Genomic DNA, 27,454 nt, shown 5'->3' on the forward strand with positions numbered 1-27,454 from the left:
TTTCAGGGTGTTTCATTACAGTGAGGATTCAGCTCAGGTCAGTGTGGATTGTCTTTCTGACCTGCTGAGACCTGCTCTAATTATGGGGTATAGTCTATCACCTGGAGATTCCCATCATGTTTTATACGACTGTTGAAATGTCGATTGGTTTAGACGGTGATTTGTTTTCGTCTGCCGTCAGGAGCAGGACTAGCAAACAATCGCTGCTCTCTGATAGTGAGACTAGTTAGTTGCACGCTTGCTATGATTCCTCTTGTATCCCTCCTCCTGCGGCAAAGCACTTCACTAGTTCTTAATTTAATTTCACCTCGCTTCATAAATTTGTTATAGCTTTAGCTAGAGCGATAACGTCATCCGCAGCTAGCTAGCTGATCAGCTAGTTAGCTCACATGGACTTAAACGAAGCGTCTTCATTCGTGAATATACTTTATTATAAATTGAATAGAGAAGTTGCTGAGGGATTATGATTTACTGTTTATCCAAAAGACACATTTTTGGCAATCTAGCTAGCAAGCAGCGAGGATTAAAGCTGCTAGTCAGATCCTCACATTTATGACTGAATAAAATACTGATAATAACTATTTTTAGTCTTACATTCAAACTTTTTTATGACATTCATCATCGTCATTATTCCATAAATATGTCAGAACAGTTGAAAGGGCTTAGAATAATGAGGGTGAAATGATATTTCCGACTGCTTTATAGAGAAAGTCTTTCATTTCATATTTGCAAAATGTTCACAGTCAAGGTTTCTGCTGACTGGATTTATACGTTTGATCTTAGTTTAAGAATTTAATGTCTATGAATGGAACTAGTTTAAAGCTTAAGTGTGTAGAAGTGTGTGATTCATGCCAGTTTAAAACTTTAGCGTATATAACTCATGCTATCTTAAGGCTTTGTTCTGTATGATTCATGCTAGTTAAAGACTTTAGTCTATATGACTCATGCTAGTTTAAACCATTAGTCTATATGAATCCTGCTAGTTTTAGACTGTAGTTTATTTAAATAATGCTAGTTTTAGACTTTTGTCTATATGAATCCTGCTAGTTTTAGACTGTAGTGTATATAAATAATGCTAGTTTTAGTCTTTTGTCTGTATAAATCATACTAGTTTTAGTCTTTAGTTTATATAATTCACGCTAGTTTACAACTTTAGTGTTGTGAGTTATGCTAGTTTAAGACTTTATATGAATCATGCTAGTTTAACCCATTAGTCTATATGAATCCTAGTTTTAGACATTAGTGTATATAAATAATGCTAGTTTTAGTCTTTTGTCTATATGAATCCTGCTAGTTTTAGACTGTAGTGTATATAAATAATGCTAGTTTTAGTCTTTTGTCTGTATAAATCATACTAGTTTTAGTCTTTTGTCTGTATAAATCATACTAGTTTTAGACTTTAGTTTATATAATTCACGCTAGTTTACAACTTTAGTGTTGTGAGTTATGCTAGTTTAAGACTTTATATGAATCATGCTAGTTTAACCCATTAGTCTATATGAATCCTAGTTTTAGACATTAGTGTATATAAATAATGCTAGTTTTAGTCTTTTGTCTATTTAAATCATGCTAGTTTTAGACTTTAGTCTATATCATTCATGCTAGGTTTAAACTTTAGTGTATATACATCATGCTAGTTTTAGACTTTAGTTTATATAATTCATGGTGGTTTAAGACTTTAGTGTATATAAATCATGCTAGTTTTAGACTTTAGTTTATATAATTCATGGTGGTTTAAGACTTTAGTGTATATAAATCATGCTAGTTTTAGACTTTAGTTTATATAATTCATGCTAGGTTTAAACTTTAGTGTATATAAATCATGCTAGTTTTAGACTTTAGTTTATATAATTCACGCTAGTTTACAACTTTAGTGTTGTGAGTTATGCTAGTTTAAGACTTTATATGAATCATGCTAGTTTAACCCATTAGTCTATATGAATCCTAGTTTTAGACATTAGTGTATATAAATAATGCTAGTTTTAGTCTTTTGTCTATTTAAATCATGTTAGTTTTAGACTTTAGTCTATATCATTCATGCTAGGTTTAAACTTTAGTGTATATAAATCATGCTAGTTTTAGACTTTAGTTTATATAATTCATGGTGGTTTAAGACTTTAGTGTATATAATTCACACAAGTTTAAAACTTTAGTGTATATGAGGTATGCTAGTTTAACACTTTATATGAATCATGCTAGTTTTAGACTTTAGTCTATATAAATCATGCTAGTTTTAGACTTCAGTCTATATGAATCATGCTAGATTAAAACTTTAGTCTATATAAGTCATGCTAGTTTTAGACTTTAGTCTATATGACTTATGCTAGTTTTAGACTTTAGTCTGTATAAATCATGCCAGTTTTAGACTTTAGTCTATATGAACCATGCTAGTCTATGACTTTAGTCTATATAAATCATGCTAGTGTAAAGGTTTAGTGTATTTTTTATCATGCTAGGTTAAAGTTTTAGTCTATATGAATCATGCTACTTTATGCTGGTTTAAGGCGTTGGTGTATATGAACAGCATTAATTTAATGTGAATTAATGAATCTGAATAAGGTCTAAATATTGATCTGAAAATCCATATTATTTCATAAACACTAATTACTAATCTAGCAAGTAACTTTTTTTTGTGCATATTATCTACCCGCTCTCACCTCCACAATAAGAGTGTCTACATTAGACTATCTAAATAAAATGCCATGAATTTGCATATGCCAACTCACATGAAAAGCTGCAAATGCTTGAGCTTATGGTGAGGAGGATTCTATGAATCTTGCATGAGATTGGGTTGTATCTTTTGACAGGCTAGAGCTTTCGAAACGCCTAGCCTCAGGGCTCTGTTTTGGGCATTATAGATGAGCGTGGTCGACCTTTATGGATTGTACAGTGGAAGCAGCTAAAACTTTTTCATTGATTTAGCCATGTTTAATATAAAGCATTGGAAATGGAGAACTAAGACTACTAGTCATGTGGAAAGGGGATTTTCCTCTGCGTGAGAGAGGTTACGTTTGAAATCGAACTCCAAAGTAGTGAAGAATGGGACGAAAGCCGGGTTTTAGCCCTCCACAATAACATCGCTAAACACTAAAGTCCCATGAATAACGGCATAGCAGAAAGCTACCACATCACGACCCTTCCATCCATCTCCCCAAACAGCTTCGAGATCCTTCCTAAATGCAGCATAAATCATCGTTATGGCCCAAACTGTGCTGCAGCACGCAGTTCGAATGCTGATTGTAAATATCCGCGCCGAGACGTACTCAGGGACGTTTCTGTCCTAAGATTTGTGTCAGTGACGCGAGAGGAAATGTGCTAATGCGCCAAAATGTGTAGAAAATAAAACCTTCTTCATCCATGAGAGACTGAACATTATCACACGCCTGGAAGTTCTGTTATTCAATTCTGTATGGCAATTTGCTTGCTACACCTTAAAACCTTAAATTATGTCTGTTCTTCATCTTCATTTGTTTTTGCTTGTATATGAAGGGGAAAAAAACTAATAGGCTGTGGCGGCCCACCTCAACGGGGGTTTTTTTCTGTTTTTTTATGCTTTAAGGAGAATGCACCAAGAACTGTTCTGTGTGAAATGACTGCTCTCTTGTGGTAGAGAAACAAAGCAGACTCTTGGTGATTGAACCATTTATCCTACTAACACTATTAAGGCAGAATCTGATTTAGTGCCTGATGGGAATTTTATGAGGAACCTTAAACAAAAAAAAGGCATCGTGGTGGTGATGTCATAGTTGTTTTAGAAGTTTTTGTGAGCTGCAAAAAATCAAATATATTTGCTACAGGATCGTGATGAATACGTGAAAAATATGTGAAGGTGCAGTTTAGTGTTTTATCCTGAAACTGATTGTTTGTATTCGGTGTGTGGAGAAGGATATGTGATCACATGCGAAATATAAATGTGTAAACAATATTACATTAGAAAACTAATTACTAATATTAATCACTAGAAAATTTTAGATGTGAGAATCCTTGGGAAAGTCATAGGTGAGAAAAAATTAATCAAGAGAAAATAAATGAATCGCGAGCTCAAAAAGAATGTCAAAAAATAAATGCATGGTGTTGTTAAAAAAAAAAAAGTAATCAAATGTGAAAATAAATGCATCGGGTGTTGTTAAAAAAGAATCAAATGTAAAAATAAATAAATAAATAAATAAATAAATAAATAGTGTTCTTAAAAAAGAATCACATAAATCGTGTGCTTTTAAAAAAAGAATCATATAACAAAAATAAATTAATCATGTGGTCTTAAAGAATCAAATGTCAAAAACAAATGAATCATTTGCTCTTAAAAAAGAATCATATAAATTGTGTGCTTTTAAAAAAAAAGAATCTTATGTCAAAAATAAATGAATCGGGTGTTGTTAAAAAAAAAAAAAGAATCAAATGTGAACATAAATGAATCATGTGCTGTTAAAAAAGAATAAAATGTAAAAATAAATAAATAAATAAATAAATAAATAAATAGTGTGTTCTTAAAAAGAATCAAATGTGCAAATAATTGAATCGTGTGTCCTTAAAAAAGAATCAAATATCAAAAATAAATGAATCGTTTGAAAAGTCAGCAAAAATGGAATCATTAGAAACAAAAATCATAAAAAAAGAAACAAAAATCTTAAAAATATATGGACCAAGGGGGTGGAAAAAATGACATAAAAAATTGTTAAATAGAAAAATGTTAATTAAAAAACCTGTTACTTAAAAAATTAACAAGCTTCAAAAAATATTACATGTAAGAATAAAGGGATCATTTGCAAAATTATGTGAAATATTATTCACCATTTGTGAAAAATAAACAAATCGTTGAAATCACAGGTGAAAAGCACAAGAGGAAAAAGTTTAAAAATAACATGAAAGTATAAGTTAATCTTTGGAGGAAGAAATCACAAGTGAACAAAAACATCATTAGAAATATCATAAATTAGTATAATTCACATAATATAACTTTTTCATACATAGAATGAAGTTGTAGGAAAAGTTAAATGAAGTTTTAAGAAAAGTTTTGATTGCTCAGCTTGCCCATGGTGCCAGCTGGATCTGATGTTGAGGTCTGATGGTGATGTTTGATCCACAAACCCAGTTCACTAACAATAGCTGAATAATAATCAATCCCAAGCGCACTCACTTCCTCTAACCTTCCCCAATCAAAACATTCCTAAAACCCATGAATTGAAAACAGACGATGGATTACGTCCCGTAAACTCTACACAGAGACGTCTTTTTACGAATCCCAAAGCTGGCAGCTTAATTTCAGCACTCAGCATTCCTACCTTAAATGTTTTTTTTTTTCTCTCTCTCTTTGGTTATTTGAACGAATGAATTTTTCTATTTTTCCAAAGATGAAGGCAGATATGATAAACACATTTCATTACAGTGAATGCCGCTCAGGTTTTTCATTCAAATCAAATCAACAAGAATAAGTCAATAAATACGGAGACGCCAAAACCAATTTCGGTCGTCTGGTTGGTCTGCGCTTGCAAATTGTCCAAAACAATGAGTCGTTCTGTCTCAGTGATGAGCTTGCTTTATTTTTGATTTTTTTTGCTTTGACTTTTTGTTTGAAATCTAAATAACGATTCAGTGTTATTGTGCTCATTGTGCTGAATCTTTTTTATTCTTTTTTATTTTTTTAATAAAACAGGCCTATGTGTGTCCACAGTAGTTCATTCTCCTTATCCCACATCAGCAGTATCACTACATCAGAATGTTGCTTTGTCTCACGTTAGCTGTCATTTAATCAATTTCCCACTTCTTCACTCGCTCTCATTCCTTCTCCAGTCATTAACCAGCTCTCCACTACACACTTATCTTTCGTTCTCGCTTCCCCATTTCATTTCACTGGGATTTTTTAATTATTTTTTTCCTTTGCTCACTCCTGAGGTATCCATTATCCAGAAGTCTCTCAAGAGGTAAACCATCCTGCACCACTCAGCCTACCTCCCTCCTGTCTGTGAGCCCCAAAAACTCCAGCCTCAAATTACTTACACTTCCTGGGCCAAAAGTGTTTGCCAAATAACTGGTGGAGTCTTCTGAAAAAAAAAAAAAAAACTGCTGGAGCTGCACCTAAATTATGGAAATGAACTTTTATACTTACATTACGTATATTAGTTTGGCAGATGCTTTTACCCAGAGACAAAGAATCAAAAAGACGTCCAAATTAGAAAAACCTAAGTAAACTATATACTTCCCGATATCCATGAATTTGTTACTGAACTTTTAACGTCAGTAAGATTTAAAGATTTCACTGCTCTGAGCTTTAGTGGACATGGCAGCGAAAATGAGACCTAATAACAGCTAGCTATTAGCACTCAGCTAGTTTGAATCAAATGTACTCCACTCTAATTCATCCCAAAGATGTTCTATCAGGTTGAGGTCAGGACTCTGTGAAGTTCCTCCACACCAAACTCGCTCATCCATGTCTTTATGGACCTTGCTTTGTGCACTGGTGCGAACAGGAAGGGGTCGTCCCCAAACTGTTCCCACAAAGTTGGGAGCATGAAATTGTCCAAAATGTCTTGGTATGAAGTTGAAGCATTAAGAGTTCCTTTCACTGGAACTAAGGGGCCGAGACCAACCCCTGAAAAACAACACCTGAATTCAACGATTTAGAGGGGTGTCCCAAAACTTTTGGCAATGTAGTGTAGCTAACATTCGAGAGCTATGGTTTTCCCATGTTCCTTGCAGAAAATACTTTTATACATTTAGTAATTTTAAAGATCTTATTTACCCAGAATGAAGAATTTAATTTTCTTAAGTAATTAAATAAAAATAAAAATAAAGTTTGAATTTAATTTAATTTATTAATTCTGCTTTTTTCTTCATTAAAGAATTGAAACACCTCTGCTAGTTAGTAAATCATATGATAGAAGGTGAATAACTGAATAATAATCTAGAAATAAGAGGTTAAATGACCAGAAAGCACTGTGAGTATCTCCGAATTTACATAATATTGCTGTTCTATATTCAGTCCTCATTACTAACAACTCGCAAAACTACTTAGCCAGCCCTCAAGACCAGACAGCAATCATTTCCAGGGTCTAAGCCTCCAACACTATTAGTGATAGAAAGCTCTCAAAAAGTCCAGCCTCACTTCAACCCTGCCTCATTTGCCTGCGGCTCCTGAAGACATTTAATCACTCCGTCGACGAGGGGAAAAAAAATCCTAATGGTAATGACATTCCAAAGAGAAGACAGAGGTCAAATATCTTTGGATAATATTTGAACTTTTGTGAGTCGATGACAGGAGAGAAGAGCTCATGAGATAAAAGTACACTTCTTGATGGATGATTTTCTTAAATGAGATCTTTTTTATGAGGAGGGACCGATTTTCATCTTTGGCTCAGGGAAAATTGTGTCCAAATCGTAGATTACAATTAAGAATATTTCTGAATTATTTCTGATAAATAAGCATCAAGACATTGGATGCTTATGTTTATATAAAGGTCTGTAAAGTCCCACTTTTCCTCATCAGATATCCTGAAGCATGAAGGTTTAAATGAATTATCGAGTGGTCAGTGAAGTCAGGTAATATTGTTCAATTCTGTAATACTCTAATTGTAATATTGTTCGATTCTGGACTCATTTGAAAGAAGGGACTCAATCAATCTTCATGGGTGGACTGATCAATTGCAACTGATCAAATACGCAATTCCATACACAAGATTTGTGGAAATGTTTGCAGAAATGTTAGGAACTAGTTTCATCCGTTTATTCTAGGTTCATCCATTTATTATATACACCGATCAGGCATAACATTATAACACCTGCCTAATATAATGTTGGTCCCCCTTTTGCTACCAAAACAGGCCTGACCCATCATGCACTGTGTATTCTGACACCTTTCTATCAGAACCAGCATTAACTTCTTAATTAGCTCGTCTGCTGGATCGGATCACACGGGCCAGCTTTCGCTCCCCACGTACATCAGTGAGCCTTGGCCATCCATGACCCTGTTGCCGGTTCACCACTGTTCCTTCCTTGGACCACTTTTGATAGATACTGACCACTGCAGACCGGGAACACCCCACAAGAGCTGCAGTTTTGGAGATGCTCTGATCCAGTGGTCTAGCCATCACAATTTGGCCCTTCATCAAACTCGCTCAAATCCTTATGCTTGCCCATTTTTCCTGCTTCTAACACATCGACTTTGAGGACAAAATGTTCACTTACTGGCTAATATATCCCACCCACTGACAGGTGCCATGATGAGGAGATCATCAGTCTTATTCACTTCACCGGTCAGTGCTCAGAATGATTTGGTTAATGTCCTGTCTAGAACATTTCTGAGAAAATACAGTTAAATCCTTGCTATTTTTATTTTAGTTCCATAAATCATTTCATTTCTTTAGTGTTACGGCTGGTTTATTTCAGCTCAGTGCAGAGTTTGGCAACAGCACAGTGCATAAAATTATGCAGATATAGGTCAAGACTTTCAGTTAATGTTCACATCAAACATCAAAATGTGTCGAACATGTGATTTCATTAATGCCAGACAGGCCAGTTTGAGTATTTGAGTAAGATCTGAAATTATAACCCGGCGTATAGATTTTCTTTACAAGATGAAAAGAATTTGCGTCTGAAATGTGTAAATAAGTCTCGTATGTTTATTTATAAACCACCAAACACATTCATGGATTTGTTGGTTGTGTGCACTTCTATTTAATGAGACTATTCTATTTCCATAAAGTGACTCTTGCTATTTGGTTGCTCAAGCAAAACACATTCGTACGGCTTCTCGTTATGGAGTGTAATCATTACAGCATTACGGTGGAGAAGTGAAAACGGTGCGTGTGAGCAATAGAGCTCGGTTCATAGAGAAGTTCATTTACGGATAGTTCGTCATTTCGATAGCTCCCTTGGATCGCTTTGAGAGGATTCGTCATCGTGACTCAAATAAGTTGCCATAGAGGCTTTACTGCAACAGAAAATGTAGGTTTTTTAAAGTAAACCTTCTGGCATTTGCCTCACACAAACATCTCTTCAATCACCTCGTCTCGCCTCCCCTTCGGACGGGCGGCGGTCGATGCGACTGTGTGTCATGTGGTCAGCAAAAGAAGCCAAATGGACGTCACTCTTCTAGACACCCTAATTGGAAATCAAACAATTTCAACACGAACTTGGAGAAAGCACAAGCGTGAGATCTGTTTGGTGTCACGGAAAAGGACAGGATGCAAGGATGTGGGGAGTGTGGAAAAGTGCAGAGAAAGAAAACAGGCCACTCTCAAGGCCAGTATCGACTGGAGCTGTGCAGAAAAATGAGACCGGAGAAGAGAGTGGTGGCCAGAGAGAATAATAAATAAAAGATTAAATGTCTTGACATTGGCTTAGATGGAAATATGGTTTGGGAGAAGTAAAAGCTTTGCTGTGACTAAAAGGTTTGGTTTCTTATAATATAAGAGAAATAGAACAATCCATTGATGAACTGGACACCTGGTCATGTTTTATTTAAATTTTTCTTCTTTTTTCATGTGTATCTATGATGTCATGGAAATTTAACATCATTCACTTATATGGTATGAACTATGTCAATGTTTATTAGCTTTGTATTATTGTGGCAAAATTCTACCACTAAGCACCAATCATCGGAGGGTCAACCTACCAATCAGTCAAATGTAAGGAAATCCCTTGAACATTCCTACTCCTAGCAGCAGACAGGAACTACATGCACTCAGAAGTAGCAAAATAACAAAGAAAATTTGCAGGAAGGGTAGTAGAAAGATCCTGTGGGACCCCTAGATCCAGACAGATCAACAAATGAAGCAGACATTTTAATAATATATAAGGAGCAGAAACATCAGTGGTGATAGATGCGGCAATCTCAAGTAACAGGAACGTCCATGTGGTGCTAGAGATGTATACAGGGAACTGAACGAGACGTAGGGAGAATGTCAAAAGGTAAAGCCATGATTGTGATGCAACATATTTAGGACGGATAGGACGTAACTCAGTTAAATGTAAACATACAACTATAGGGTTTATTCAGAATGGTGCAGAAGCCAAGAGAAGAAAAAGAAAAAGACATTGCTGCCACCGTTATACACACAAACACACAGTTTGTGCTGGTGTGCTAAACAGAAAAGCATCTCAAAATGCAGAACTACGTGGTGTACCTATGTAAATATGTCAAATCCTTGAGGGTACCACAGCAGCATCATCTTCATCTTCGTCTTCTTTTCCCCAACATACCTGTCAAAAGCTGTATGGATCTGCAATAACTCAGATTATATATCAGCTCTAGGGATGAAGATTCGATTCCCAGCTCCTCCCTGTACTCATGTTCACCCCAAGCGTCAGGATTTCCTCCAGGTTTTCCTGGTTTCCTGCCCAGTCCACTGACCAGAGTTGTAGTGTGTTTACTGGAGTCCCCTGGGAAAGGCTCATGACCCTGTGTAACAGAAAATGGACGGCTGTCTTGCCGTAGCTGCACACACACCATAATATGAAGATACATGCTATTTATTTAGAGAATAATGTAGAATTTAAAGGCTCAGGGATTTTAGGAATGAAGCACTATGAAAATCAAGCTTGAACAAGAACTATTAGATCTTATCTCTCTAATTTGTGTTTTTTTGTTTTTTTTTTTCGTCTGCTGTTCCATGCCAGAGGCAGTAAATTATAGGCTGCATTGTGTATTCTCTAAGATATACTTTGCATCATTCATTCTCTTAGAAGTTTCCTTTAAAGTCTTTCTCACATTTTCAGTTTTCTCAGATGTCGTATTCTGTTTCTAACTACCGGCCCCATACCAGATGAGACGCAAGGCTAAAAAGATCAAGATTGAATGTTTCATACCAAATTTTAGTCTTCTACTACCCACTGCATGTTGATTATACTAATGTTGTTTTGCAGGGACCCCAACAAATCTAAAAGGTTTTCCGCAGCAGTGTTTTTCCTCACTAATTAATTTCTCCCCCCAAAATGGTCCAAGGCTCTGAACGAGCAAACCTCTGGTTATCAGCTCCTAGTTTGAAGGTCTGTATCAGCCCCTTCAGATATGCTAATGAATTAAATGGAGTGCAACAGATAGACCATTAAAACGTTGGGTGTATTTGAAGATTTTACATTGTACAATTTGTGGATTGTGGATTTTTATGCACAGAAAAGCAGTGGGTAATTTTTACATAGTAGAAAAACCACATCGTTTCTAGTGATTTCTAACAAATTGACATTATAGGATTTTTTTTGCCGAATAGGAAGTGAGAGGGTTTAAAAGGGGAAGTGTCATTGTGACAGAACAGGACTCGGAATGTTACAGATTAGAACCCTAGAATTGCAGTGGAACCAGAAAACGCCACAAGAAAGCATCTACGAGGCTCAGAATATCATCCTCAGGGATGGATGAGGTGCCATTTTTATTATTAATCGCCTACTCATTAAACCTTTTTAACATCAACAAGTGATAGTAACTGGCTAGGAAATTAGAATAGGAAGTTTCTATGAAAATATTTTTAATTAAACGTGCTCTTAGATGATTTCATACTGTAATTATACTGTTATTATACTGTCTAAAGCTTTTACTGTACTATTGTGTACCCAGGTGCTGATTCCATTTTATTATTTTACAGCGTAGTTATTATTATTATTATTATTATTATTATTATTATTATTATTATTATTATTATTATTATTTCATAGAATTAAAAAAAACAAACTTTTATCCTCAACTAGCTCTGATAATGTTCGGGTATCATTTTACACACAGATACTGATAACTCCATGCTTCTGAATCACTTACAAATCAATTTTTTTGTCACTTAATACACCAGAGTTTTCTTCTATACTCTAGAAAATACAAGTTTGAGATATTCGTCGGCTCGGAACCATCACTTCCGATCGATCGTTTCATTTTTTCTTATTTCAGAAGCACTTTTTTTCTTGTTTTTGTAGCAAACAAACGTGTGAAAATATACTACAAAGCTAGGGACCAAAATACTACGGCATATTCCTCGGCACTGCTGTCTCTTCCTATCGTAGTGGAGTGTTTGTTTTGTCTCTCGTCTTTGCACTGACTTTGCACTTTATGTGGAGCTCTGTGATTGCACTCACTCCCTAGTTCCTTGTTGTTTTATGTAGCTTTATGTCTTTATGTGTCGCCATGACCCTGGATGAACGTAATTTCAGTTCACTCTGTCCTGCACCAGCTATATATGTTTGAAATGACGATAAAATCTTCTTGTCTTGACTCTTGACTTGGCTTTTATTATAGCAAGCAGTAAATTTCTACAACGTTACACTTCTCGCTCAGACAGTAAAGCCGATGATTGTGTGGGGCCTTTTTATAGGGAGGAAAAGTAGTAATGAGTGTTTGAAGTCATCCTCTTTGTATATTGTATTATATATATATATATATGAATTTGCAGTTTAGTCACACACTCTTTTCTTAAACATAAGCTAAACCCAAGCCTCCTCACCTGTTCGTTTTTATTTTCTATACTGCTGCCTAAAGTGATTTTATAATTTTAGAATTAAATTGTATTAATCTCCTATTCATATTAAAACTTATTAGAATCAACAAGTGACAGTTACTGGCTCTGAAATTACAACAGGATATTTCTATGAAAGTAATTATACGTGCTCCTAGATGAGTTTATATTGTAATTATCCTGTTATTATATAGTTATTAATACTGATTACAGCATTTTGCCGTACCAGCATGATTCCATGACGGATAAGACTCTTAAGGCTAAACTGGGACAGGTCTGCTATTGGGTATTTAAGAAGGTAGCTCGGTGCATAAGAGGGTGGGTCGACCCCAATTCTAACACATTAACCCTGAGTCTAAATTAAATTAGCACTAAAAAAAAACATTCAAATAAATATTGTGTTGTCTGTGTGCTTTTCTTTCTATATTATCTCCCCAAATGAGTGTTTAGACTGATGGTATTCTTTGATTGAGACCCGGTGAGCCAGTATCAGGATGTATTTATTAATAGAAATGTCAAAGCAGTTTAAGAGTTTATGATTTATTCCGATCATATCCTGTGCTTTTTAATTAAAATGTATTATAGTTTTTAAAGTTAGGTTTGGAGTTATGCATACACTCACACACACCCACAGTTATTAACAGTATCTGTGTTTGTGTAGGCTCAGGTGTGTGTGTCCATGGATGAATACCAGTCCCAGATTGTGTGTGCGTGTGTGTTTGTCGATCCCATGACAGGTAATACTCCACCACTGGGATAGGAGAACGTGTGTGTATGTGTGTGTGTGTGTGTGTGTGTACATGCATGTGTGTATGCCAGTCCCAGATTGTCAATGTGTGTGTGTATGTGTGTGTCTGTGTGTGTGTACATGAATGTATGTATGTCAGTCAAAGATTCTGTGTGTGTGTGTGTGTGTGTGTGTGTGTGTGTGTGTGTGTGTGTGTGTGTTTGTCGATCCCATGACAGGTAAGACAGGTAAGATAGGACCAGAATGTGTGTGATTTTAAAAACCATCACGCTCACCCAAACCAAACACACTTAGTTTAGATTTTACTCATGCACCACTTTAAGTGAGCTTTGTGTGAAAATTGTGTGTCTTCCTTCTGACACCCAGCATCACTTTTACAGTATGCTGCAAGGTGTATTCATATTTTATTTAATGTTATTCAGTGTAAATGAATGGCTGTCTCCTGAGACTTTACATGCTTTACTAGATGCACCATATCGCACTCTGTGAGGGAATAACCTGCAAGCGAGCTCTTTTACTAGAGAATTAACATAGTGGTGCTGCTACCTAAGGCTACCAATTTTCTTGTATGGTATGTTTTGTACCATACACTGACCAGGCATAACGTTATAACCACCTGTCTAGTATTGTTTTGGTCCCCGTTTTGCTGCTAAAACAGCCCTGACCCATCATGCACTGTGTATTCTGACACCTTTCTATCAGAACCAGCATTAACTTCTTCAACTTCACACGGGCCAGCCTTCGCGCCACACATCCATCAATGAGCCTTGGCCGCCCATGACCCTGTCGCCGGTTCACCACTGTTCCTTCCTTGGACCACTTTTGATAGATACTGACCACTGCAGACCGGGAACACCCCACAAGAGCTGCAGTTTTGGAGATGCTCTGATCCAGTGGTCTAGCCATCACAATTTGACCCTTGTCAAACTCGCTCAAATCCTTACACTTGTCCATTTTTCCTGCTTCTAACACATCAACTTTGAGGACAAAATGTTCACTTGCTGCCTAATATATCCCACCCACTAACAGGTGCCATGATGAGGAGATCATCAGTCTTATTCACTTCACCTGTCAGTGGTCATAATGTTATGCCTGATTGACATGTTTCTTTCACATACTGTAAAAGTGCTGCCAAAGTAGCTGTCATGCAAGTTTCAGCTGGTGTAATTATAAATTATTGGATGGAAAGATTTTAATCAGCAATCCTGGTAAAGGTGAAGCTGATTCTCAAGAATCACAAAATATTCAATAAAGAACGGTAACAAAGAAAATAAACGTCCATGTAAATATGATGTGTTTCATAATAAGCAGGTGAGAAGTTTGTGGAACCACAGCTGGATATATCTGGACAGGTGTTTCACACAAGATTTTAATGCACTCTTAGGATAGGGAAGGTTAAAAAAAAGAAGGCATTACTTACTTGAAAAGAATTGTTACACAGAGAAAAACAAGCAATTAACTGCATCACAGTCATCTATGTTCCTACACATCACATAATACAGTAAAATAGAAGAAAAATATAGACGCATTTACTTTTCTGCCATTTGGCAGACACCCTAATCCAGAGCAATTATTATCCCATTTTATACAACTGAGCAAATGAGGGTTAAGGGCCTTGCTCACAGACACAGCAGTGGTAGCTTGGTGGAGCTGAGATTCAAACTCTCAACCTTCTGATCAGAAGTCCAACACCTTACCACTAAGCTACCACTTTGAAAGAGGTCAAATGAAACAAAATTAGAATTTGTTGCCAATATTTCATATCATGTTCGGAGAAGTAAGTGAGACATGGTGGTGGGTGTATCATGATAGCGCTGCTTCTCTGCATATAATAATGTGTCTTTACATGCCATTGAACATGCCCAAGAGACCCCTAAACATACGACAAAAATAACTCACTGTCCTGCATGCTTGAATCCCATTAAACATTCATGAAAGATTTTAAAATTGTGAGTCCATTAACGACAGGGAACTGAAGATGATTTGCTAAGAGCAATGGGCTAGAACTGATCAACAACGCTGGAAAAAAGTCAACAACAATAGTCAATGACAGCTGTACTAATGTCAGTCATTTGTCATGTCTAAATCAATTCCTTTTTAACTTTCCATTTTTATACATTTTTTACACTCATATACACTATATTGCCAAAAGTTTTGGGACACCCCTCCAAATCATTGAATTCAGGTGTTGTTTTTCAGGGGTTGGGCTCAGGCCCTTTAGTTCCAGTGAAAGGAACTCTTAATGCTTCAGCATACCAAGACATTTTGGACAATTTCATGCTCCCAACTTTGTGGGAACAGTTTGGGGACGACCCCTTCCTGTTCCAACATGACTGCACACCAGTGCACAAAGCAAGCTCCATAAAGACATGGATGAGTGAGTTTGGTGTGGAGGAACTTCACTGGCCTGCACAGAGTCCTGACCTCAACCCGATAGAACAACTTCTACTGGGATGCTTGCCTTTACATGCACTTGAATTTCATTCATTCATTGGTCATCCCCAAACTGTTCCCACAAAGTTGGGAGCATGAAATTGTCCAAAATATCTTGGTATGCTGAAGCATTAAGAGTTCCTTTCACTGGAACTAAGGGGCCTAGTCAACCCCTGAGAAACAACACCTGCATTGGGTGTCCCAAACTTTTGGCAATATAGTGTATAAATAATAATAATATATAAATATAATAAATGTTCAAACTGGAATACAAAATTCCCAAAATTTTCTTTGCCTCTGCCAGGAAGTTAAGTCATAGATAGATATTGATGAATCTTTCAACATGACTAATCCATAACCATATGCTGGTTATAAATGTGCTTTAATGGAAGGGATAAGATTCAAGAAAAAACCGAGCTATCCCAAACTCTTCAAGTTATTAAACAATTCCTTTTTTCGATATATATGTTTTGAAAAACATTAAACTCAGTAGATTGCAGCAACTGGCAAGTGAGACTGATTGCCTGGGAATGTCCATGCTTCAACTTAATTATGCATCAATAAATATATATATACATATATATATATATATATATGATGCTCCAACCACCGGACAGCACACCAGCAGAACCCTTTACATTAGTCAGTCACAGAACCCAATAAGCAGCAGGGTGATTTTGAAAGATTTAATCTTGGGAATGGAGGCAGGATTGTAAAAGGAGTCATAAATAATAGGCTTGGACTTCTTGCTTTGATGATCCAGCATGTGGGCTCAGAGATGAGGTGAAGAGGTGGATGGGAGTAAATCAAATCTTTGGCTATCAAACCAAAACAGTTCAAGTGATGATCAAATCTCCATGTGTCATGTTGAGATGAAATGAGAGTTGCTCTGAGCACTAGATGGGGCCTGTTTAAAAATGATAAAAATGAACAGATTTCAAACATTACTGAAAACCCTGGTGTAAACAGAGAATGGAGGATTTTTTTTTTTTCTTTTTTAGAACTCTTTTTGTGTGAGAGAAATGCTGACATCTTTTGGGTTGTTGGAGAAATGCAAGTCAGGTTGTCTGCTCAATTAAAATTGTGTTTTTATCATTTTTATATTTATATAACAGTTTTAGGAGATGCACTCTGAAGAATATGGCTGCTGCCTGCCAATAATTCACTGTGTGCTGAAACCTAATTTATATATATAGATATAAAACATGATGGATGGATTCACACAAAACACTACTAACTACTAAACTACTACTAAGGGAAGCCAGAAAACTTTTTATGAATTATGAAAATCCATACATTATTCAAACAGTGTATTTAATTAAGACTCAAGGAAAAGGAATTACGTCTAGTGTATGTTGCTTGTTTTTCTTCTTATGGAAATAAAAATTCATGTTCTACAAACCAGCCACTGAAAATATTCTCTAGCATTTTTTTAAATTTCTCCCCAGGGACTCATAATAACCGATAACATATATGGCAAAATTATTTTTATTATATAATACAATGCAAAATAAATGCAAACAAATCAAATTCCTAGAAACAATATACAGTAGTCTATATGCATTACTCGTTGTCTTATATCCTTGATTAAACATTGATACTGTGCCATCATGAGCATTATGTTCCTCTCACCCAGTGAGGAAGAAGACAAGATTTTCAGAAATTCTCTCTCAGAAGTTCCACTGTCTTGTTTAATCTAAGATATGTCAAATCTCTAGGCTGTTATTTATCATCACCTCCACAAGCTGTTTTCACCAAATGTTAATGGAGCTTCGAGTATAATTGTGGATTTTTTGGTCAAAGGGGACCAAAACAAAGCTTGATGGCTATGACAAACCACTGTTATGTTTGGCAAAAAAAAAAAAAAAAAAAAAAACAAGCTCCCAGAAAAAATAATGGTGGATTGCTGAATACTGGATTGTTGTGATGGACTAAGATATTTCAGTGCAAAACTGGGTGGACTCAGGTGGCCATTACTAATCCAAACATCCCAGTATGCTAGGGTCACCTCCAGGGGCATTACCCATCATTTCAAGGTGTGTGCCACAGTGACCTGTTCATCTGGGACACCAGGTCTGGTCTGATGGGTAATGGGCACAGATGGCCCATAAGTCATATCAACAACAGATGGAACCATGGTCTGTTCAGTCAGAACGGGGCTGCTGAAAGCTCTGCAGTGTCATCCATAATAGTGACAAGCATACAGCCAACGTGGAAACAGAGGAATCGCCTGTTTGTAAAGTGTTTTTTACATAACGTGTAGCAGATAGAATGTCAGTTTTACAGTTGAATATGTCAACAAAGTCAAGCTGGTGTAGAATATCTCAATTACAGCTTCTCCATCATGGGTGAATTGTTTCTCAGACAATAAACACAAGAAAAACACAATTGCCCCTGACTTGTATTGATCTGTTTAGTCAAGTATTAAGGAAGCTGCAAAATGTCCATCTGTTTGACCAGTTTTTTTTGTTTTTTGGAAAATGTTGGCAGTATTCAGGTATGTTTGTAGCATTGGTCATTTGTAATTATTTTTCTACACTTTGTTCTACAGAATGGTCTATTTTAACACTGCAAATCAGTAGTGAGGGTAATAACTGGACCATAAACAGTAAAACAGCCCCAGTGGCTAACACATCCGCCATATTGGAAACGGCTGGACCGCCATAAACTCTATGAATGTTATTCATGGTCTACTCATGGTTGTATGTTTTTGTTTTGATTTTTAATCATGCTGAATTCATATTTCCATAGATAATTCATGACACGTCTGTATACAGAAATGTATTTAAATATGTTTTAATATACACTTTGTCTCGATTTTAGTCAAACATATGACCAGACATCTGCTGGCCCCAGATAGCCCTGAGCAGGCAGGACTTCTTTTTTTTCGTCGGCCAAAAATAATTCTACGCACGCGCAGTGCACAGGAAGCACATGCAAACAAAGAGGAAGCGCGTGTGTTTGGCTTAAAGGGGAATTCACTGTGCAGTGAGCACAATTGTTCCATTCGGCACCATATTTCCAGCCAAATAAAGAGAAATATCGGAATAAGGAGGAGAAGAGAAAACGTATACTAAAGAGGTAATATGGATAGATGCTTCTAGAGCCTTTACGTTAACTTAACTATCAATTAAGCCAGCTTTAGCTGCACCAGTTAGCGTTACCCTCAGGCTTGATCCTAAATTCTCCTGTGCGCCCTATAACAAAGTCTACTACTTATAGTGTAATATTATGACTTATAATGACTCCCTATGTAGCGCACTTGATCTACAAAACCGGGATATTCTGGATGGAACCTCACACTGGAGTCGCTGTATGGTGTATAACAAGTTAGTTAAGCTAGCTAGTTTCGTTGTCTTGGTTACCGTCAACAACATTAGCAGGTTGTATGATTTAACAGCTTTTAATTGTTAATTTTATTCGCTTTAATTTAAAGTCAGCGTGTTGGAATGCGAATTGAATTAGCTTGGTTAGCTAACGCCTTTGTTTACTTCACAAAATCCATTGAAGTTCATCAGCATTGTTTTGCAAATGTATGTGTTAAAGCTTAGTAACTTAGTTTATTATATGTAACTTTTTCTTCTTCTTCTTCTTCTTATTATTATTATTGTTATTATGAAACACAGAATTTCAGTTTTAAGGTTCAACTGAAAACAGTTCCTGTTTATGCGTGTGACGTCATCTTGTTGCAGTAAAAATGCCACGTGCCATGTGAAAAGTAATGACTACTATCTACATCCTGTCTTCTAGAAATCACATTGCGCTGTGTAAGATGCCCCGCTTTCTAATATAACCTGAATGCATGGGCTCGGCTTTTGCAAGGCAGCAAGAACCATCTGTAGGACTTTCCGTCTGTGCCAGACACCAGGCACACGTCCACTCCAGCAGTGCCGCCGCCCTCTGATCCACGCTTGGAGCTTTGCCTTGATAGACAGACAACCATCGAGAGACTTTGGTCTCACGTCTCCGTCTTTCCTTGCCGTCTCACGTGCCTTGTGGAAGGACGACTGGTCGACCATGGCGGAGCAGAGATTCTGCGTGGAGTACGCCAAGCGTGGCCAGGCAGGCTGCAAGAAATGCAAGGAGAAGATCATGAAGGGGCTGGTGCGCATCGGGAAGGTCGTGCCCAACCCGTTCAGCGAGTCTGCCGGAGAAATGAAGGAGTGGTATCACGTAAAGTGCATCTTCGAGAAGCTGGAGCGTGCTAGGGCCACCACTAAGAAGATCGAGGACATTACTGACCTGGAGGGCTGGGAGGAATTGCAGGATGAGGAAAAAGATCTGATCAATAAGCTGGTTGCAGGTATGTGGTGCGAGCTGCATGGGGAAAAACCTAGGGATGATGTTTGAAATGCTTAAACCTTCCTTCTCTCTTGTCTGATCAGATCTGGCCGCCAAGGCTAACGCAAGTCCAAAGAAGAAGGTGCAAGCCAAGTTAAACACGAGCGGGCAGGTATCGGCTCCTCTTGCTGATCCGACAGTGAACGCGCCGCGCAAGTTTTCCGGATTCACAGGTATTCAGTGGAGCTAAGGCAAACATGAGTTATGATAACACTTGCAGTCCCACAAACCCTCAGTAATACTCTTCAGGGCATGCTGTTACTTAAAAAAATGGGTTGGCAATCTTTACAGGTACTATCATATCACAAGTCTTATCACATTAGACAGGTCAGTTGAACTCGCTGTATATTGTGTAATAAGACTTTAGAGAATGATTTTAGCGTATTTAGCTCAATCATGCTCTTTGTTTTTCACAGCAACAAAGGCAGGTTCATCCTCATCAAGTCCTGGTCCGTCTCCTGCCAAAGCCTCACAGGGCAGCGTTCTGTCCGCTCAGTTTTGTCAGCCGGACCATAAGGACTGTCTGTTCCGCGAGTTCCGCAAGCTCTGCGGCATGGTGTCCGAGAAATCCAGCTACAACACGAAGACCGAGATCATCAAAGACTTCCTAAAGAAGGGTACTGGTGGAGGTAGGATCTACTCACAAGAAATAAGAACGTGTCCGAGACTGTGGTTTCCTTTTTGTCTCTGGAACAACCTCTTCTTCTCTTCCTCCTACAAAGACAAGTTTAAAGGCGATCTCTACCTGACGGTGAAGCTGCTCCTCCCGGGCGTAGTGAAAAGCGTGTACAACCTCAACGACAAACAAATCGTCAAACTCTTCGGCCGCATCCTGAACTGCAACCAGGACGAGATGGTGCGAGACTTAGAAAAGGTCAGTCCTCTAACTCGTAAACATGACATAGATTTGGAGTATGTTTGAACAGTTGGATAAAAAAAATTGTTGTTTTTTTGTTGTCAAAGGGAGACGTCTCGGAGACGGTGCGAATGTTTTTCGATGCCAGCAAGTCATTTCCTCCTTCGAGCAAGAGTCTGCTGACCATCCAGGAAGTGGACGCTTCTCTAACCCGCTTGGCTAAGCTCACTAAAGAAGATGAACAGCAGGCAGAACTGGAAGCCATCGCGAAAAAGTGAGCCTTGTATTATTGTCAGTACACACATGCACTGTACTACTTTTTTTTTTTTTGATTTTTGAAAAATTATTTTTCTTGAAATTTTTTCCCCAGTACAACTCAGCAGAGTATTCAGCAGTCAGTATTTTGTCCCTCATTTGTCAAAACTCATTTGTTTGGTTACCAGATGCACGGGGAACGACTTGAAGTGTTACATCCGTCTAGTGAAACATGACCTGAAGATTAATTCTGGTGCCAAACACGTGTAAGTTTTCCTTCACAACTGTTGTTCTACACACTATAAACACTGGATCACCTCAATATATGCCATATACACATACATCCCTTCATGTTCATGTCTGCATTTATGTGTATATACGTGTATATACCACTTTGCTAGTGTATATATATATATATATATATATATATATATAATTTATTTATCTACTTGCACCTATATTTTCATATTTGTACACCTATTTTCATATTTTATTTTTTTTATTTATTATATTTTTATTTACACCTATATTTTCATATTTTTTTATTTTTTATTTATCTATATTATATTTTATTTACTTTATTTTCTATTTTTATACTTTTAAGGTACTCTAGTTTTATTTTTATCTTTATTTTTTATGGGTCTCTTTCTAACATACTTTTTATAAATGTTTACATGCCGGACAGTCGTGAAAAAACATTTCACTGCATGTCATACTGTGTATGTATATGTATGTGACAAATAAAATTTGAATTTGAAACTCCGACACATCCATAATAAATAATAAACACGACCTTTTGACCTAACCGGACCATTTTTTCTCCACAGCCTGGACGCTCTAGACCCGAACGCCTACGATGCCTTCAAAGCCTCTCGAAACCTCGGAGACGTGGTCGACAGAGTCCTGCGTAACCAGGAGGAGGCATCTAATGGTGGAGGCCCGAGGAAGCTCTTGAGTATCGAAGCCACGCTTATGACCCCAGTGCAGCCCATGCTGGTCAGAACTCTACTTTACTGGTCATTTGCATGAAGCGTCAACGTGTTTAAGTCGAGACACCTACGAGTTTCGAGCTGTTGTGCTTCTTCTTCTTTTTTCTTTCCTTTTCCAGGCAGAAGCCTGCAAGTCCATCGAGCACGCCATGAAGAAATGCCCCAACGGAATGTACTCGGAGATCAAGTACGACGGCGAGCGTGTGCAAGTGCACAAGAACGGAGATCATTTCAGCTACTTCAGCCGCAGCCTCAAACCCGTGCTGCCTCACAAGGTATGTCACAAGAGTCAAATTCGCCCTCACAGAAATCAAGCACGATTTGATTCACACTCGAGACGGATTTGCGTTCTTTCCTAGGTGGCCCATTTTAAAGAGTTTATACCTCGAGCTTTTGCTGGAGGCGACAGCATGATTCTAGACGCTGAAGTTCTCCTGATCGATACCAGGACCAGTAAACCTCTGCCGTTCGGGACGTTAGGCGTTCACAAAGTAAGCATGGCTTAGTGAGCAGAGTTCACGGTTTAACACAGAGACGGCGATTCTAACGATAACCCATGACGTTTCTGTCTGTTTCAGAAAGCCGCGTTTCAAGACGCACAAGTGTGCCTGTTTGTTTTCGACTGCATTTATTTTAACGGCGTCAGTCTCATGGACAAGTGAGTGCTTTATTAACAGCTGTTCAATTCTTTTACCCGGTGAAAGCAAGTGTAAGAGTGGCGTCAGTTTCGTCTCATCGTGTTTTTCAGGCCGCTCTGCGAGAGAAGAAAATTTCTTCACGACAACATGGTGGAAGTCCCGAACAGGATTCTGTTCTCCGAGATGAAGCACGTCACGGTAAGTCTTCCTTTTCCTAATTACATTAGCAAGCTGTTTGCACGTTTCTGGATAATAAATCAGCTTGATAAATGGTTCGGCGAGTGGTGATAAACAAAGGGTTGTGTTCTGACAGAGAGCTGCTGACCTGGCTGAAATGATCACGCGGGTCATCAGAGAGGGACTGGAGGGACTCGTCCTGAAAGACATCAAGGTAAAGCGACTCGGAGTTAAGGGTCAGATGCCCCGCTCGAGGCTCTAATAGAACTAGCTTGATGATGCTGTATGCGGTGTGTGAGTGAGACATGATCTCTGAGGTGTCTGTGTGTCACAGGGGGCGTATGAACCTGGGAAACGCCACTGGCTGAAGGTGAAGAAAGACTACCTGAATGAAGGAGCCATGGCTGACACGGCAGATTTGGTGGTTTTGGGGGCGTTTTATGGAACCGGCTCAAAGGGTATGTAAAATCCCCTACTTAATGGTGCATTGTATTAAACGTTATATACACTGATCAGCCATAACATTATGAACAGTGACAGGTGAGGATATAGTGTTTGTTCATTTCATCATGGCAACTGTTAGTGGGTGGGATATACTGTATTAGGCTGCAAGTGAATTATTTGTCGTCAAAGTCGATGTGTTAGAAGCAGGAAAAAGTGTAAGGATTTAGTAGACGACTGGATCAGACCATTTCCAAAACTGCAGCTTTTGTGGGGTGTTCCCGGTCTGCAGTGGTCAGTATCTAACAAAAGTATCCTTTAAGACCCTATGGAGGCCCCACCTCGCAACTTACAGGACTTAAAGGATCTGCTGCTAACATCTTGGTGCCAGATACCACAGCACACCTTCAGGGATCTAGTGGAGTCCATGCCTCAACAGGTCAGAGTTGCTTTGGCAGCAAAAGGGCAACTAACACAATATTAGGCGGGTGGTCATAATGTTATGCCTGATTGGTGTGCATTTAACAGCAGTGCTTTGCAGTAACTTCATGCTACAATTCATTTAAAGCGTGGATTCACATTTATTTTCTGGCCCAGAAATTACCATCACTAACATCCAAGCTAACTGTAGCCTTGCCTATCTGTTCTACACAGGCGGAATTATGTCCAGTTTCCTCATGGGCTGCTACGATCCCGACTCGAAGAAATGGTGCACGGTAACGAAATGCTCTGGAGGCTACGACGACGCCACGCTAGCCAGACTGCAAAAGGAGCTGGACGTCATTAAAATCGGCAAGGTAAAAAAAAAAACCCATCAAGCTTATCTATTTCCTCTTAATGCTAATTACAATACAACTGATTACTCTCCTTCACAGGATCCCAGCAAAATCCCACCCTGGCTAAAAATAGTGAAGAATTATTATCCCGATTTTCTCATCCGAGATCCTGAGGTAAAAACTTGTGGTTTGTTGTTTAAGAGTAAATTTGGTTTCTGAACTGGTTTCATTGGTCTAAGATGATGGTAGATGGAAAATACAATAATGCAAATTCTGAAATCTGATCAAAGGTGTATCAGAGATGGTGAGCAGTTTTATACATGTAATATGTTATAGTTTCTATAGTAACAGCTGGAATTGAACAGTCAGCCCTGTACAAGGCTGATATGAAAACGTTTAAGAATGAAAAATGTGTAGCACATCCTATGGCAGTGTTCTCTGTAAGGATATAATTGAACATTTTATGGAAGGAGTCTCCAATGTCATGTGTCTTTCCACATGGAAGCCTTTGGGATGGAGAAAACGGTTATATAACTATAAAACAGTATAATTTGCTATGTTTTCATTAATTAAGTGAAACCCTTGCATATTGTAAGTAATAAAAATCTCTGGGATGTGTCGTTATTGTGAAACGCACGTTTCTCTCGCTCACAGAAAGCTCCGGTGTGGGAGATCACAGGAGCCGAGTTCTCCAAGTCGGAAATGCACACGGCCGACGGCATCTCCATCCGTTTTCCGCGATGCACTCGGATGCGCGACGATAAGGACTGGAAGACGGCCACCAACCTTCCCCAGCTCAAGGTTCGACAACTCTAAGAAGCATTTAATTATGTGGCCATAAGTATGTGGACACATGATTATTAGATATATATACCCAACAAAATAGAGCTGGTCCCAGTTTTGTTCCTATAACAGCCTGCACTGTTTGTAATCAGGATGTGAGATTTGTTCTCAAGACTGCTGGCCACTAAAAGAAGGTCTTGGTGTTTTCCCAAATGTGTTCAAGACAGGGCTCACTCCAGCCTTGGAAAAAATCAAGTCTAACTGCAGCTGGCTTTGTGCACGGGGGGCATTGTTGTGCTGGAACAGACCGAGTATCAGTGACGAGGAATCTTACTGCTACGGCATTTTCTGTTTGAGGAGGTGTCCTCATACTAGTGGCCATATAATGCATGTTAAACCAGAGACTAATATTTAAGTTTTACAGTTAAATAAGGTTAGCTTTGCTCTGGGTCACTTGTCATGTCTCCACCACCGGGTCAGGATTACCTGGACATGCCATGCCATGCCACTCACAAACCTCTTGGTGAGAATATACAAAGTATAAATGATGACCATTTTGTAGGAACTTTACCGCATCTCGAAGGAGAGGTGTGACTTTGAGGTGACAGCAGGACCGTCTACAAGCAGCAAAAACGACAAGGACTCGTCAGGAGGAGACAGCGGAGGCAGCTCACCGTCCACCTCCAGTGGAGCAGCAAGCTCGACTACAGCCAGTAAGTGCAGCCGTTTAACTCTGTTTCAGTAATCCTGGTTCTTGTGTTACCTTTAGATTCGATGCTAAATCACTTCAGAACTGATCTCACACGGATCATTGCCCCTGACCTCAATTAAGGCCCTTAATCCTCAATTGCTTAAAAATAAAAATGTAAGTCGCTCTGGATAAGGGCGTCTACCAAATGCCAGAAATGTAAAGGCTTACAGTTAATGCAGGCGGTCTGGTGCTTTGTCATCAACTGAGTAATCTCTAGGAAGATCTGTAGAACCTGGCTTTAAGTACCATTAATTTATGCCATATTCCCGTTACAGAAAACGGTCACACCCCAAAGCCGAAGCCGACGAAACCTGCAACTCCTGCCAAGAGGAAGCTGCCTGCAGAGCAACACACCGCAAAGAAGGTCTGCTGCATATCCAAACAGACAGAAATCTTATTTTCTTCTACCCCACACAGAGCGTGCTACAGGTTTTTGCACTTTGTACAGCTTTTCCTGCTCTCCTGCAGAGCTTTACTCAGGTCACTTGCTCTGATTCGTTTCAGATTAAAGTCGAAACAGTTCACAGCAATGGCCAAAGCAAAGCAAAAGCCTCTCCAGCAAAAGCCTCTCCAGCAAAAGCCTCTCCAGCAAAAGCCTCTCCAGCAAAAGCCTCTCCAGCAAAAGCAGCTGACCCACAGTCTGAAAAGGTCGGTGTTTGTTTGTTTGTTTATTTATTTATTAATTATGCATTGAAAAGGTGAAAAAAACATGAGAACAAGAATCAGTCTCGAAAGTTTCAGCTTCCTTTAGATTAAGTTCCAGCTCAAAGAAAACTGTGTAAGGGGAGTAGGGGCAGTGGTTAAGGCTCTGGGTTGTTGATCGAGTTCAAGCCCCAGCACCATCAAGCTCCACTGTTGGGCAACTGAGCAAGGCCCTTACCCCTCTCTGCACCAGAGAGGGTTAAGGACCTTGATACAACATTTTGTACAATTTTTGGGAAGGGGTCTCCAGTTCCAGCACTCTATAATGCTGTAGCTTTCTTAGGATGAGGGGTGGGGAAGAGCTGCAACTAACAGAACCTCTGTTTTAAGGACATTCCATGTCATCAAATGTAACCATAAACGGATAAAAAGTTTAACTTGTCAGTCTAAAAGCTAAAATAGTAATTGATTAAGTTCCTGTGCTACAAGAGAAATAAAACCCCTCATGCTGCTAAAGGAAAATAATCAACAATGGGTGTAGTTATTTCTTCCCCCTGTTTCTTACTCAAGATGATTATTCACTTATGAACCCATGTCTGCAGACTCTGCTGAACATCTTCACCGGAGTAAAGCTGTACCTCCCGGATTCGGTACAAGAGTTCCACAAGCTGCGGCGCTACTTCGTGGCGTACGACGGCGACCTCGTTCCCGATTACGACGCTGCCTCCGCGACACACACGCTAGCCGAACCAGAGGAGAGCTGCCAGGCCCAGAAAGTCAGCTCCAACTGGATCTGGCAGTGCATCAGGAAAAGAAGAGTGGTTCCCGCTTGCTGAAAAGACACGGCCGTTCTGATCGGAACGAATAAAAACAAAGTGGCCTTCAGATCTCCAGGCAATTGTTGACCATAAACACAGCGCGTGTTCCTGTTCATTCAGGACAAACTTCATGAACTTTCCTATGGTTTGGATTCTCAATAGCTTTCCACTATTTCCAAATAGGATCAGTTTTATGTTAGTTTTTTTAACATGTGCGGCAGAAGCCATCGCTGTTCTCCATTTGTACATATAATCCTGTCTGATAGATAGATAGACAGATAGATAGATAGATAGATAGATAGATAGATAGATAGACAGATAGATAGATAGACAGATAGATAGATAGACAGATAGATAGATAGATAGATAGAT

General features: G+C 38.5%; 1 protein-coding gene across 2 annotated transcripts; it reads left to right on the forward strand.

Annotated features, from left to right (window-relative positions):
* The first annotated feature begins 18,552 nt into the window (after nt 1-18,552).
* Nucleotides 18,553-27,446, forward strand: lig3 (ligase III, DNA, ATP-dependent). 2 transcript variants are annotated; one of them, XM_058383645.1, is made up of 21 exons: nt 18,553-18,696; nt 19,366-19,918; nt 20,001-20,129; nt 20,373-20,585; nt 20,679-20,830; nt 20,920-21,086; nt 21,256-21,333; nt 21,895-22,063; nt 22,176-22,331; nt 22,416-22,547; nt 22,635-22,714; nt 22,805-22,892; nt 23,008-23,085; nt 23,206-23,329; nt 23,967-24,109; nt 24,188-24,262; nt 24,743-24,889; nt 25,434-25,584; nt 25,898-25,986; nt 26,127-26,270; nt 26,867-27,446. In XM_058383645.1, the coding sequence occupies exons 2-21, from the start codon at nt 19,414-19,416 to the stop codon at nt 27,098-27,100; spliced, it is 3,054 nt and encodes a 1,017-aa protein (XP_058239628.1). In that variant the 5' UTR covers nt 18,553-18,696; nt 19,366-19,413; the 3' UTR covers nt 27,101-27,446. The 2 variants fall into 2 exon arrangements, with proteins under 2 accessions (XP_058239628.1, XP_058239630.1); XM_058383647.1 differs by lacking the exon at nt 18,553-18,696 and adding an exon at nt 18,759-18,998.
* The last annotated feature ends 8 nt before the right edge of the window (nt 27,447-27,454 follow it).

Source organism: Hemibagrus wyckioides, linkage group LG28, assembly GCF_019097595.1.
Source record: "Hemibagrus wyckioides isolate EC202008001 linkage group LG28, SWU_Hwy_1.0, whole genome shotgun sequence".
Classification (NCBI taxonomy): domain Eukaryota; kingdom Metazoa; phylum Chordata; class Actinopteri; order Siluriformes; family Bagridae; genus Hemibagrus; species Hemibagrus wyckioides.